The sequence below is a fragment of the Hippocampus zosterae genome, chromosome 10 (assembly GCF_025434085.1).
Source record: "Hippocampus zosterae strain Florida chromosome 10, ASM2543408v3, whole genome shotgun sequence".
In the NCBI taxonomy this organism is placed as follows: domain Eukaryota; kingdom Metazoa; phylum Chordata; class Actinopteri; order Syngnathiformes; family Syngnathidae; genus Hippocampus; species Hippocampus zosterae.
In genome coordinates, this window is record NC_067460.1 from 17,795,043 (window position 1) to 17,807,785 (window position 12,743).

General features: G+C 41.4%; 1 protein-coding gene across 3 annotated transcripts in view; it reads right to left on the reverse strand.

Moving 5' to 3' along the window:
* The window catches only part of sphkap (SPHK1 interactor, AKAP domain containing), a 58,599-nt gene that overhangs the window by 9,794 nt on the left and 36,062 nt on the right, over positions 1-12,743 (reverse strand). For all 3 annotated transcript variants that reach the window (XM_052077890.1, XM_052077888.1, XM_052077889.1), the window contains exons 4-6: positions 2,206-2,265; positions 1,192-1,332; positions 428-683 (exon numbers count right to left, since the gene is read on the reverse strand). In XM_052077890.1, the coding sequence (XP_051933850.1) occupies positions 428-683; positions 1,192-1,332; positions 2,206-2,265 (457 nt within the window). The remainder of the gene's footprint in view (positions 1-427; positions 684-1,191; positions 1,333-2,205; positions 2,266-12,743) is intronic.

Here is a 12,743-nt window from a genome sequence, read left to right on the forward strand (position 1 = left end):
ACGGTTAATCGAAATATTTCTTCCCTATCTTACCTATCATAAGTTGTCTTGTTCAGAAGGAAGTTATTTTATTTAAATAAGTGGCCAATATGATCGAAAAAATAAAACAAATCCACACAAGCAGAGAGGGATATTCGGTAGCACGTCTGTCTCACAGCGCAATGGTTCTGGGTTCAGATCTTAACTGTGGAATAATGCACATTCATATATCTGAATATGAATAGCTGTCTCTATGCGCGATCAAATGGACCAGTCCAGGTTGTAGCCTGCCTCTAACCAAAAGTTACCTAGTTTTGGCTCCAGTTACCCTTGATGTGGACCAGTGGTAAAGTAAATGGATGGATGGAAGGTGAAAAACACAGTAATGGTGTTGAAAAGAATGAAAGCAGAGAACATATTTGAAATTACGTATTCAGCCAGAATTTACCATTTCTAAAACCGTCATCTTCACTGTCATCTCCCATGTGTTCTGAAGCCGTCAGGAAGTCTTCCTCTATGGATGAAACTGAACGATTGGTGTCATCATCAACCCGTTGTCTGATTTGCCCTTGATGAAGCTGTCCTTCTTGTCCCCACTGGAAACCTGCAAGGAACCTGTTGATCTCAAAGATAATGCTGCTTGGTTGGATGAAGCGCTTTTGTCCTGATCGCTGAAGAAGGCACACCCCCATTCTTCTCTGCTGCTGTTGAGGACCAGAATAAAAAATAAAAAATAAACAACAATATATCACATAGTTTGACTTTTTTTTTCTTCACACAAATGGTTATTTTTCTTTGCGGTAAAAATCTCCTACCTCGCTGACAGTGCCAGCTGCCACTTTACCTTCATCAGACCTGTCACTGCTTCCTGCTGATCTGGTCGGGGAACCTTCAAAATAAGGCTCCCAGACTTGATCAAAGCCGTGCTTTAGACATGTCACACCAGGAAGCAGTGACAGCTCTGACAAAGGCTGAAGTGACAGCTGAAATTGTCAGCAAGGTAAGAGATTTTTTTTCCTTACTAGAAAAAAAAACCCTTTGTCTGGGGGGAAAAAAAAACGTTGAACCTATTTTTAAAAACCAGAAGGTATGATGAACGCCACAGCGCATGACACTGTACGTCACGATGGAAATATGCAATGTTTCATGCTTCGGTTCTTTCTTATCAACAATCTCAAACACTTGTAAGGCCACGAAAACACCCAGAGTCACCTGAGAAGGAGCTGTTGGATGTGTTTGGCAAGTGTCGGATCCTTCAAGGCCATTGAAGAAGAGGATCTCATTTTCTTTGGGCCGTTGAGCAGTTAGTAATTCAACAAGCTTTGGCAGGTCTGGAGACACCAGTGCCAGTTTCTGTGGAGAAGAGCATACAAAATTGCTTCTCAGCATTACCAGCGCATCTTGATAGAACAGTCCAAGGGCGCTTGTGTCTTGCGCCTGTAATGGGAAGCATTTTTCACAGCCCCGCTTTGTTCAGCGGAGGGATCGGTGCTGTTGAACGGTCTGCGGCTGGATGGATGTAAGGCTTGAGGAGCCGACGATGAGAAGAAAGGAGCGTTGGCGCGGAGCGCCGATGCGGATTTGGAACTGGGAGTCGCGGCTTGGAGTTTGAAGCGGATTACGTGGGACATGAGAAGTGAACTAATCTCTTTTCGTCAATGGACGCTACAGCTTCGTGTTTGCTTTCAAAACTTAGCTTGGAGCAGATGTGTGCACATTTTCAGCATGACGTCTCTGATCCACTGCTGAAAGGACACTTTGATCCTCTCCTCTTTCATCTATAACTGCTTCAGACAACAAAGTGTATGCAGAAAAGTGGTGAAGATTGCACGACTGTCTGTGTCCTATGTGTTGTGTTGTGTTATTTTTGTTATTTTGACTTCAAAATGGTGCCGCGCGAGTGGCTGCCTTTCCAGCAGCTCCTATATTTTGTTGTTCTACTTCTTCCTTTCATAACATTGCTGCTGTGAATTGGGAATTTCTCTATTGCGAGACTAATAAAGGTTTTTCTGATCTTTTCTGATCTGATCTTGAACACTGATTGCTCGCTACGGCCACTGGGACCAGTTATCAAACCTTCACATTACCGTATATAAACAAATCGGCCATTGTAATGACCTTATATGGAAAGCATGGATACACGTTATGTAGATCTAGCATGTGGTATTAATACGTTTGTTTGTTTTTTTTCCAAGGGGGAATAGGAGAAAAAAAATTTTTGCTCACCTTGATGCTTTCGTCATCTCGACAATCTGTTTTCTGAGGGTCCAGTTTCACAAAACACATCTGGAAAGGACACATAGAGACAAGGTAAGAAACTTTTTTTTTTTTGCATTGTTTGCTCATGCACATTTCAGCATTTGACCACCAGTAAGGCAACCCCTAGCGCCACTGCTCTTTCTTTGGTATAGAAAATGCAGGGTTATACTTTTTTCACAATGTCACTTGAGTTAAAAAAAAAGACAAGCTGTCATGGTTGACAAAAGGGCTGTGAGGCAGTGGTTCCTTCATTTCATTCTCTCCCGTTCTGTCATCTTCATCTTTTATTTCCTATCTCACCCACCTTCGTCTCTAGCTACGGCCTTAATGGTCTATGATGGAGTCCTCATGTCAGCATGGGGAGCCAGGGACTGTTCACAAGGCTGGCAGTTTCATTCTTCAGCACACAGCCACTGATCTAAGGTGGCATCGTCAAGTACTTGCATGGCTAAATGGATGAAGTGAAGCTCGAGTCTAGAAGGAATTGGATGGGAGGGGGCTCCCAGTTGAGCTCGGCTGTGCAACATGAATCAGTTGGGGGTGCGATGATTTTTGTGTCGCAGTCACGACATTCCTATATGTGTCTGACATCTAAGTGCAACCATTCTAGTCATCTTGCAGAGAAATGAGTCATGAAGTCTTTCCAATGCAAAACACGCACAGGTGGAATCCTGCTCGCTCTCATTCACTTCAATCATCATCTGCACCACCTGCATCAACCACCTCCTCTCCTCCAGGCGCATCAAAATAGATACATAGTTCCAAATAATTACACCTTGCCACGTCGCCAGTTTGAAAGTCTGCTTTCAACTTTTCACAACATATCCTGCCTCACAGCTGGGATGCTCAAATGTTTTTCAAAAATGTTTTCACTTCTATTAAGCGGTGCTTGACTCAACAAGAAAGCCAAATGTGTTCCTTTAGTACTGTGGTCTTTTAAACAAATGTTCACAGAGATCAATTATAAATGACGGATAAACATGCAGGGCCGGGTGCTATGGCCTTCTAATAAAATTGCCTGATAAAATTACTGGTATATCCAATTTAAATCAATTGTTCGCCATTTCACTGACAGAAAAAAACAAATGTCTTTCAAAGATTTAGTTTTCCCACCTTTTGGGATTTGCTTAATTTCTCCTTTTACCCCAAAAACTGAAACAGTTTTTCCATCCATCCGGTCATTTTTTTGATACCGCTTATATTAGGGTCACGGATGTGCTCGAGCCTCTCCTTGCAAGCTTTGGGTGAGAGGTGGGGTACGACCAGGATAGGATGCCGGCCAATCCAAGAAACCGTTTTGTTTTGTTTTGTTTTGTATTTTTCCAACATTCCCCACACCCCAGCTTCAACATAGATCACAGATTTATCAAACTCCGGTCTTTCAGGGCCACTATCCTATTTTTAAAACATTTACACGTCCATATAAAATCTAAATTTAATGCCTGATTACACCTTACAAACTAAGGAGATTGCTATTAAATGTGTAAAGAATAAACTATTCACATGTCCTTGATAGCGTCTGCTGTGTTGGGTCTGTCTCAGTGACAGACTGAGACTGCTGTTGTCTTCTACTCTGATCAAAACGGTGTGTCCGCCTAGCGGCTACTCCACCAATTTCACCTTATTAATTTAATAATATTCATTCCGTGTCTTTTATGCATTTTTCACTTTTAAATGATCCCGCGGGCCTGATCAAACCTCCGTGGGGGCCGGTTCCGGCCCGCGTTGCGTATGTTTGACACCGCAGTTTTCGACGTTTCCCTCCTCCAACACGCCTGATTCTAATGATCAGTTCATCAGCAAGCTGTGGACAAGCCTGAGAATGATCCTGATTATTTGAATCAGAAAACATGCAGGATAGCGGTCCTCGAGGAGTTTGATACCTATGACCTACATCGACAGCAACGTAATAGAAATATGTGTTCTTTTCTGTACAGTTGATGTCAAATTAATTTCTTCCCTTCTCATGGGAAAAACACTCCTTAGGAAATGAACATGTTCAAGAATTTAACGTAAAAATAAAGAGCTGTCGGACTGCACTGCACTGCATATCTGTTGGCAAAGACGTGTACAGGAGATGTGAGGCAAACTCCTAGCAACATACCCGAAGCTATTATATTAATGCAGAATGTGGGTAAAAGCAGCAGGAGACTCTGCTGGAACAAGAAGGAGCATTATTTGGAAGGAAAGAGCAGATGGTGAGTGCAAAAAATAGACTTACTGTAAGGTGAAAAGAAAAATGTTTTGGACATTCTCGCCGTAGCAAATCAATGCCAGCATAAACAGTGTCGGGGTTGGATGTTCTCTCTAAGAACTAAAACAACCCTCCGCCCCCACTAAAAAAAGGACATCTAGTGTCTCCTTTGTCTTTGTGTTCCTACTAGATCTGAGAGGGCCAGAGTTGAGTGCTGTAAAATGTTACACACCTTTTTCAACTCATCTCAGTTGCTCAGATCACGTGCAATATTTGCTCTCTAAATTAATGATGAAAGACCTGGCTTTCTGCCCGTTAGTGTCATACAATGAAAAATGTAAAGCGGTTATTTTTAGGGAAATAATTTACATAATATAAACACTTTATTCTGCCCGTCATCACCTCATCACTTCAATTGAAGAGAACGGGGCCTAAATAATTCACGTTTGACTTTGTGGAGGAGGAGAGGAGGGGTATATTTGACCTCATCAAACAATGAGGGCCAGATGCAGTTGATAAGAGGTGTCAAGGGAAACACCCTGATTCTATCAGTTTGACACCAGACGTACCAGACAAGAACAAGAACATTTGGTGTCGGACGTTCTCTGACTTAAGAAGTGACCATGTTTCTTGTGTAGGTAGTTGTCATGGACGGAAATATTCCACAAGCCCATGTAAAATGCCTGTTCTTTATAACGTAAAGCTGTTGAATGAATTAGAATGAGGGCAACAAGGTCAACTTGGTCAATGTGTGCAGACAGAGCAAGCGGGAGTGCGGCAACGGATTAGCCACCCGCGATAAGTCACTGGGCAAGGCACTGAAAACACTGAACGGCTACAGACCTTATTATTTTCTAATATGGAGTGGAAATCCGTCTGCCGCCACATTACAAATATTACCAGGATAAAAATCGAGGTTAAACAAATCATTCGTTCATTCATTCATTTTCCAAACCGCTTTATCCTCACCACGGTCGCGGGAGTGCTGAAGCCTATCCCAGCTGCCTTCGGGCACTAGGTGGGGGACACCCTGAACCGTTTGCCAGCCAATCGCAAGACACACAGAAACGAACAACCATCCGCGCTCACATTCGCACCTAGGGACAATTTGGAGTGTTCAATCAGCCTGCCATGCATGTTTTTGGAATGTGGGAGGAAACCGGAGCACCCGGAGAAAACCCACGCAGGCCCGGGGAGAACACGCAAACTCCACACAGGGAGGCCGTAGCTGGAATCGAACCCGGTACCTCTGCACTGTGAAGCCGACGTACTAACCACTGGACTACCGGGCCGCCGCTCGGAAGACAAGTGAGAGCAAACTCTCAGCCTCCCCAAATTGTCGCCTTTGAATTTCAATATTCTCCTACAATGCGATGTCGATTTGATTTTGATTCATTGTTCAGCCCTAACGACTAACCCAACAAAAGGAGAGATGAAAAGTAATATGGTATTTTGGGACAATTTACAATGGAAACATAAAAAAAAATTATAAAAAGAAGAAAAATATATATTTTTCTGAAGTGAAGGGAAAGTCATTGCTTGATAGAATCTGGGCCAGTGCTTAAGTAATTGAACCTACTTTACGCCTGAGTACAGCATGGAATTTTACACCCTGCACATGTGTGTACCGTATGTGCGTCGTCGACCGCAGCATCCGAGAAAAACAGACCGGTTCTTATTGTTTAAGTATATTTACCCATAAATCCCATTTTGTGTCAAATCTTTTGACAACATGCACAGTGACCAGCTGCCAGTTTCCTTTCATCACATGCCCACAATTAAACCTCATGTCCCCCATACGATAATGTCTGCACAGACTTGGTCAATATACAAAACCATTACTGAACATTTCAGTCTCATTTGACACTTGAAGATTTGTCCTGCTCTCTCTCTCTCATCCTCCCACACGCAGCTGTTGCCCTTCTTTCTGTCTCCTTGCTTTTAATGTGACTCCTGTTTACTTTCAAATCAAATCAAAATCCAGTATTTACTGTGCACTTGTGACGAGCACGCTCTTCTTTTGCCAGCTCAAATATAAACGTATACACCATTTGAAACAATTTGAAACAATTTGTACTTGCAGGTATTATAAAAGATGAGAGTGCCACATCTGACGGGTTTTTTTTTTCAAAACAGACTTATTTATGGGATCCAACAGTCACAGCCAATTAGCTTTGCTCTCTTCACCCTGCATTCGCTCGCTGCATTCTTAGTGTCCCAGATTTGCATTAAAACGACTTACACAATAAAACAATGAAGATCTTTGGATTTTTCTTATAAACATATTTGACTCTTATTGGTGTCAGGTATTAATGGAAAACATGCACATTATATTTGAGCATTTAATTTGGTTTGGATTGATTACCGTTCATTAACCAATTTTATTGTTGTTTATGTGCTTTCTTTATCGGTTTAAAAAAAACAACTAAACATTCAAAATTAATCAATGTCACACAAGCGGGATTTATGTTCATGCTCATCAAACTCCTATAAACGGTTCAGTAACTGGCTTGGTCAGTGTCGTGGTAAAAGCAGATGTTTGCAAAAGTCTTATTTTGATGACACAACTCAAATGATGACCTGATTATTAAAACTAGTTGATAATCGATTAGTTGTCACTTAATCTTGACACCTTTGGATGAGTTGTAGTAGTAGTCAGCTATGCGCCCAAACAAATGACGCGAGCTGTGGCAAGAGCCGAAAGTACCAACAAAAGAGTCACCGTCAATTGGTAATTCAACTCAACGCTATTTATGACACACTTTAACAGGAGCTGTAGCTGTGAACAAGTCACACTGCTTCCTATTTTAGCACAGCATGACTTAAGATGTGTTCTTGATTTTACTGTTTGGTGCTTTATACCGCCTTTATTACCGATTTGTCTTACTGTTTATTGTGCATGTTAAATCGCTACATGTACCGCACTTTGTATGCAGCGATGTCTGTTTAAAAGTGCTCGAGAAATACTGTTGACTTGACTTGACTTGTCTTTCCTACGCAGGACCATTTCTAGCATTAAATTGAATCGCATGCATGTGTAACCTTCTTCCAAAAACAAAGCGAATATGGACGAACTCAACATTTTGCGCATTTGTCAGATGCAGTCCTGTGTGCAACCGGTTAGTAAATCAGCTTCCACATTTATTTGGGTGAGTTGAACCTTGTGTACATTTTCCAAGTGCAAACCTAGTAAATCAGCCACTTCAAAATTCAAACGGGATCATGAAGTTCTTTTTTTTTTTTGTTACCGTGCAGGAAATGTTTGAGTATTTTTGCAGTCTTACAAGTGTCACGTGAAATTAACCAAAAACAAAGCATCTGCAGTTCAATGGATACTGCGAATATTGTGAAACGTGTTGTCGTCAGTTGAGGATCTTATTTTGTTGCTGAAGGACTTCATTGAACACAAACCGTCATTGAACTCCAGATTGGAAATTCAAATTTAAAAGCAGTACAGGATAAAGAAGCACAAAGATCGCAAGAACTGCCAAAAAATAAAATGCATATACTATATTACTATATAATTACCATACATATACTATACGGTATTATAAGAAACTATTCTACACAACAACTTTTTTTTTCTTAGATGAAGTGAATGGGTATGTTTTTGCAGTAGCAGATGTAACCCAAGGTATATTCTTGTTTTCGTCTCATAACAGAGAATTGACTAATCAATTCTTTGATTGTGAAGAATTCTCTGTATTGCGTTCCTGTGAGTTAACTGGATCTTGAAGCTTGAAGTTTTAAGAAACTGCCTCAATCATCAGGACACTCCTGATTCAGTCATAACTAGCTTGTCGTCGAGGAAATGACAGTACTACAAAGCATCTGCTATGGGAAGTTCAGCTCCATGATTGTTTTCTATATGAGGCCTGTGATTGACAAGTGACCAAATCAGGTGTACCTTGCCTGTCGCCCAACTCACCTGTGACCCTAAGAGGCATAGAAAATGGACGGCTTGACAGAAGCCCAAGGTTTTCACTTGATCCTACTCTACTGGCTCGTTCCATAACAAAGCGTAGTGATAAATCGGGTCACAACCCAGCTTATAATGCAGGACTAGTATGTTCCACACAAAGGCAGATTATTAAGACTGCGGTTCCAGGCAAAGATGAGCATGTTTAAAATAACAAGCTTCACCTTCCTGTCGTAAGTCAACGCTCAGGCTGTGGCTGATGGCATATTTATTCTGCTCTCTGGGCAGGGAATGGAAATGTCACAATGTGGAGACTTGCTTGAATCCAATGACGAATGGATTGTTCTCCAAGAGCTTCTAAGCCCCCCCGGAGGCCAAAGGATGTAAGCAATGGACGGTGTTAAAATAGGACATTCTGACAACGGCAAGAATTTAAAAAAAAAAAGTTTTTAAAAAGAAAGCCCCAAATTCCCTTTTGTATGCTAGATATTCAATTTCCATATCATAATAATATAAATCCATAATTATGTAAAGGATATCTTAATTGAGAGAGAATGCAATGATAGCAGTACACTACAGTGAAGTTAACTTTCTATTTGCCAAAGAGTAAAAAAAAAAAAACGTCAATGTCAAAATTCTAATATCAAATATCTCCAGGTTGGGACGAGATTCCGTGCCGTACAACATGAGTGACTGATGAAAGGAGACAACATCCTCGAGCCTGAGGTTTGGTGAGGGGAAAACGGATAATCGGAATGTTTTCAGATTTTATGAAACTCATATTTTTTTTTCTTTCCAGCACTCACTCTTTTTTAAAAAATCTTTTTGAACCGCTAAAAATATTGGAAGGTTGGAGTTAATTAGTGAACAAAATGCATAAAACAAACAAACAAAATCCATGCATCAAGTGATTTATTCAGAGTAGCGGCAGCTGGTAGAATTTTCATGGGAGCGGAGCTATAAAACATGCACACCTGCACACAGTATTTTGTCTTAACTGTAATTGTTTTTCAAATTACTATTCCCTTACGAAAAAGTAGTAGATATGAAGTTTACTTTATAGAGCATACTCAAGTCTAAGTATTCAAAACGTACCTTTTCATGCTGAACTGGAACAAATTACATTTTAAAAGGAGACTAAAAGTACCGCAACTTAGTTGTATACTTTTCAGTACAAGACAAGTGTTGTATACTCAAGCATATTCCTGTGAAGTTTATAAATAGTATTTGAAAAGTACACTCAAAGTATGCGGCCTCCATTTAATATTGAAAAAACGTTTACTGATAATATACTTGAATGTATTACTTTTTGCTCAGTGTTAGGAGTGGAACATATTGCAAAATCAAGGTATGGTTTGGTTCATGTCTTGGTTTTTGGCTCATAGTTTTCGGTTCAGTTCCGTATGGATTGGCTCAATTATGAAAAATCTATTAAGTCTTGCATAGGTTGAATGTAAAAGTACATATTTACTTGTTCTGTGTTTCTACTTTCTCTTTTTCAGAATTTTTGCTGCTATAAATTGCGAATTTCTCCATTGGGAGACAAAGAAAGCTTTTTCTTCTTCTGCTTCTTCTTAAACCATTACTTTAATGACTATTATTGTTGTTGTAGTATTTCATTTATTATTTAGTATTTCTACCTATTGCATAGCGGCATGGTGGTTCGACTGGTTAGCACATCCGCCTCACAGTGCGAAGGTGCAGGTTGCGATTCAGGGTCCGGAATTCCGGTGTGGAGTTTACATGTGTGGGTTTTCTCCGGGTACTCCCATTTTCCTCCCACATTCCAAAAACATGCACGGCAGGTTAATGGGGCACTTTAAATTGTCCCTTGGTGTGAGTGTGAGCGCGGATGGTTGCTGGTCTATGTGTGCCCTGTGATTGGTCCGCAACCGGTTCACGGTGTCTCCGCCTACTGCCCAATGACAGCTGGGATAGGCTCCAGCGCGGCAGCGACCCTCGTGAGGATAAGTGCACTCGAAAATGGATGGATGGATGGAACTATAGCACATCGTGGGTTTAGAGCATTCACTGAGGTCAAAGTTATTGAAATGTATTTTAGTGGGTACAGTATTCTAGGACCCCCCCCCCCCCAAAAAAAAGCAGACTTTTTGGAGCGCTTGTGAATTGAAATGACACATAAACGCACCCCTTGTAACGCTTGCGTCAAAGCTTTCATTGAAGGCCACTATTTGCACGATTCTGCAGCTGAACACGCCGGGTTTCAATTGCATGTGATAGTGTTTGATTCAGAGTTACAGTAATTAAAGAAAATATATTCTCATTGCAAGCACCCTGTCTACAAAGAAATCAGAGGCAGCCATCAAAGCAATTGGGCCGATGATTGCCTTGTTCCATTCTTAACGGCGATCCACTGAACGTTAGCACTGTGGTGACACCGCAAAGAAAGCATTGTGATAGCTTGTTGTAATAAGATTGTGGTTTGGGTGTCACGCTCCAATTCACTTCACAATCCATCTCTTACAATGTCTTTGTGTTTGCCACTCTGCCGTCTTTTCTGCTTTTCTTTGCAGTTCAGTTTTGGGAGTGAAATGCCAGAGACTGCATTATCAATTACATGCCCCCCCCATTTGACTGATTGGCCTTGTAATGTGTTGACAGCCCGACAGAGAATTCGGTCAAAGGAGCAATTTATCGTTTCAAATTCTGAGAGTTGACGCTGTGGGAGGAGAGGTTGCATCTGTTTCTGCTCACGTGAAAGGGAATCCGTTATAAAGAAAAGAAATGACCATGGACTGAAGGAAGCACAAAGCAAAAAGGAGAAGGACGGTCATGGCAAAAAGGGCAAATGTGATGACGCAAGGACTTAAAATGGAAGTCAAAGCGACATACTAAATTCACGTTGCGATCAATCCAGATGCGAGCTGAAGCCGTTATTTTATTTATTTTTTACAAAAGTGGGAAAGAATGAGATTTTGGGGGGCAAAGGTGAGCAACTTCATTCCACCTCGAGGAGATGAAATGCAGTTAGCATCAGGCTGCCGCTGTTGTGTGGGCATTATTTATTAGGACGAGATTTCACATCATATTATGAGAGACGACGGCCTTTCACTCTGAGTAGCTATCTCAACTTTTATCTCCTTCAAAGGGAATTAAATAGAGTCCTCTGTGAAAAGGTCTAAAATATGATACTGTGACCATATCAACCCAGACATTTTGTTGATATCAAAGTTTGAAACACAGTTGCATTGCTTTAGATTGTATTGATTGCCTCTCGATTTCAAAAATGGCATATAAACATTCACCCTTCTAAAAAAAAAAATCATCAATTTGACATCCAGGAGGCATTCTGGTAAGATGCCCGAGCTACCTCATCTGGCTCCTCTCAATGCGAGGGGACCGCGACTTGACACATTAATATGACAACGCCCGCTCTCAACTCACCATGGGCACCTCTAGAGTGAAAGAGTTTCAAAACCCTCTCCAGAGGACTGGTAGCAGAACCCAAGATATGATTTGGAGCGACTCCGACAATGTCGTATCAGAATTTCTTTGCCTTGCGCCCGGGCGCAGAGGTGAATTTGCCCTCGAGCTAGCTTCTGTAGCCAAGGTCCCCGCCTTTGACTACTGCCCAGTTCACTACGCACCTGACCCCTTTGGCCACTCCCATAGATGGTGAACCCATGAGGCAGACCAACGTTGCCTTCTCGGGCTATGCTGGGCCCCGTGGGTGCAACCCGAGCTACCGGGGGCTTGCCAGCGAGCACCACCTCCAGGCCTGGCCCCAGGCAAACAAGGTATATTGTACAGTGGGACCTCTACTTCATTGGTTCTGGAAGAAATTTCTTCACTGGAAAAGTTTGCAAGTAGAGACGTGTTTTCCATGTAAATGCCCTAATCCGTTCCAAGCCCCCCAAAATTCTGACATAAATGTTTTAAGCATACAAATACATCAAAATATGTAATATATACATGTCACAATTAGATTATTGCACAATAAATGAGAGTTGTGCATAATGTAAAAAACTAAGAAAAGAGTAACGAATAAAAACTTGACTGCGTCTTCATCGGGGTTTTTTTGCCCCCTTTAATCCATGTTCTCCCTCAGAAGTGTTTTTTGCCTGGTATTTTGTAAATAATTGATCAGAGGACGTTTCCTTTTGTCGGTTTCAAACAATCCTTCGCCTTGACCGGTAAACACTTTTTTCTGGATGATTCACGTTTACGTAAAACTATCCGAACGTACTGTATATCACACTCTATCGAGTGTGTGCACGGCAAATGGACTTGTCCTGAAACATAATCATTTTGACAGTGAGAGTTAGAACGGTTGGCCCACTGTCGTTTCTGGCTTCCAGAACTTGAGGATTCTACATGAGAAGTGAACAGCTTCATCTATGTTGCCAAAAGGGTGCACATGTTTCATCATTT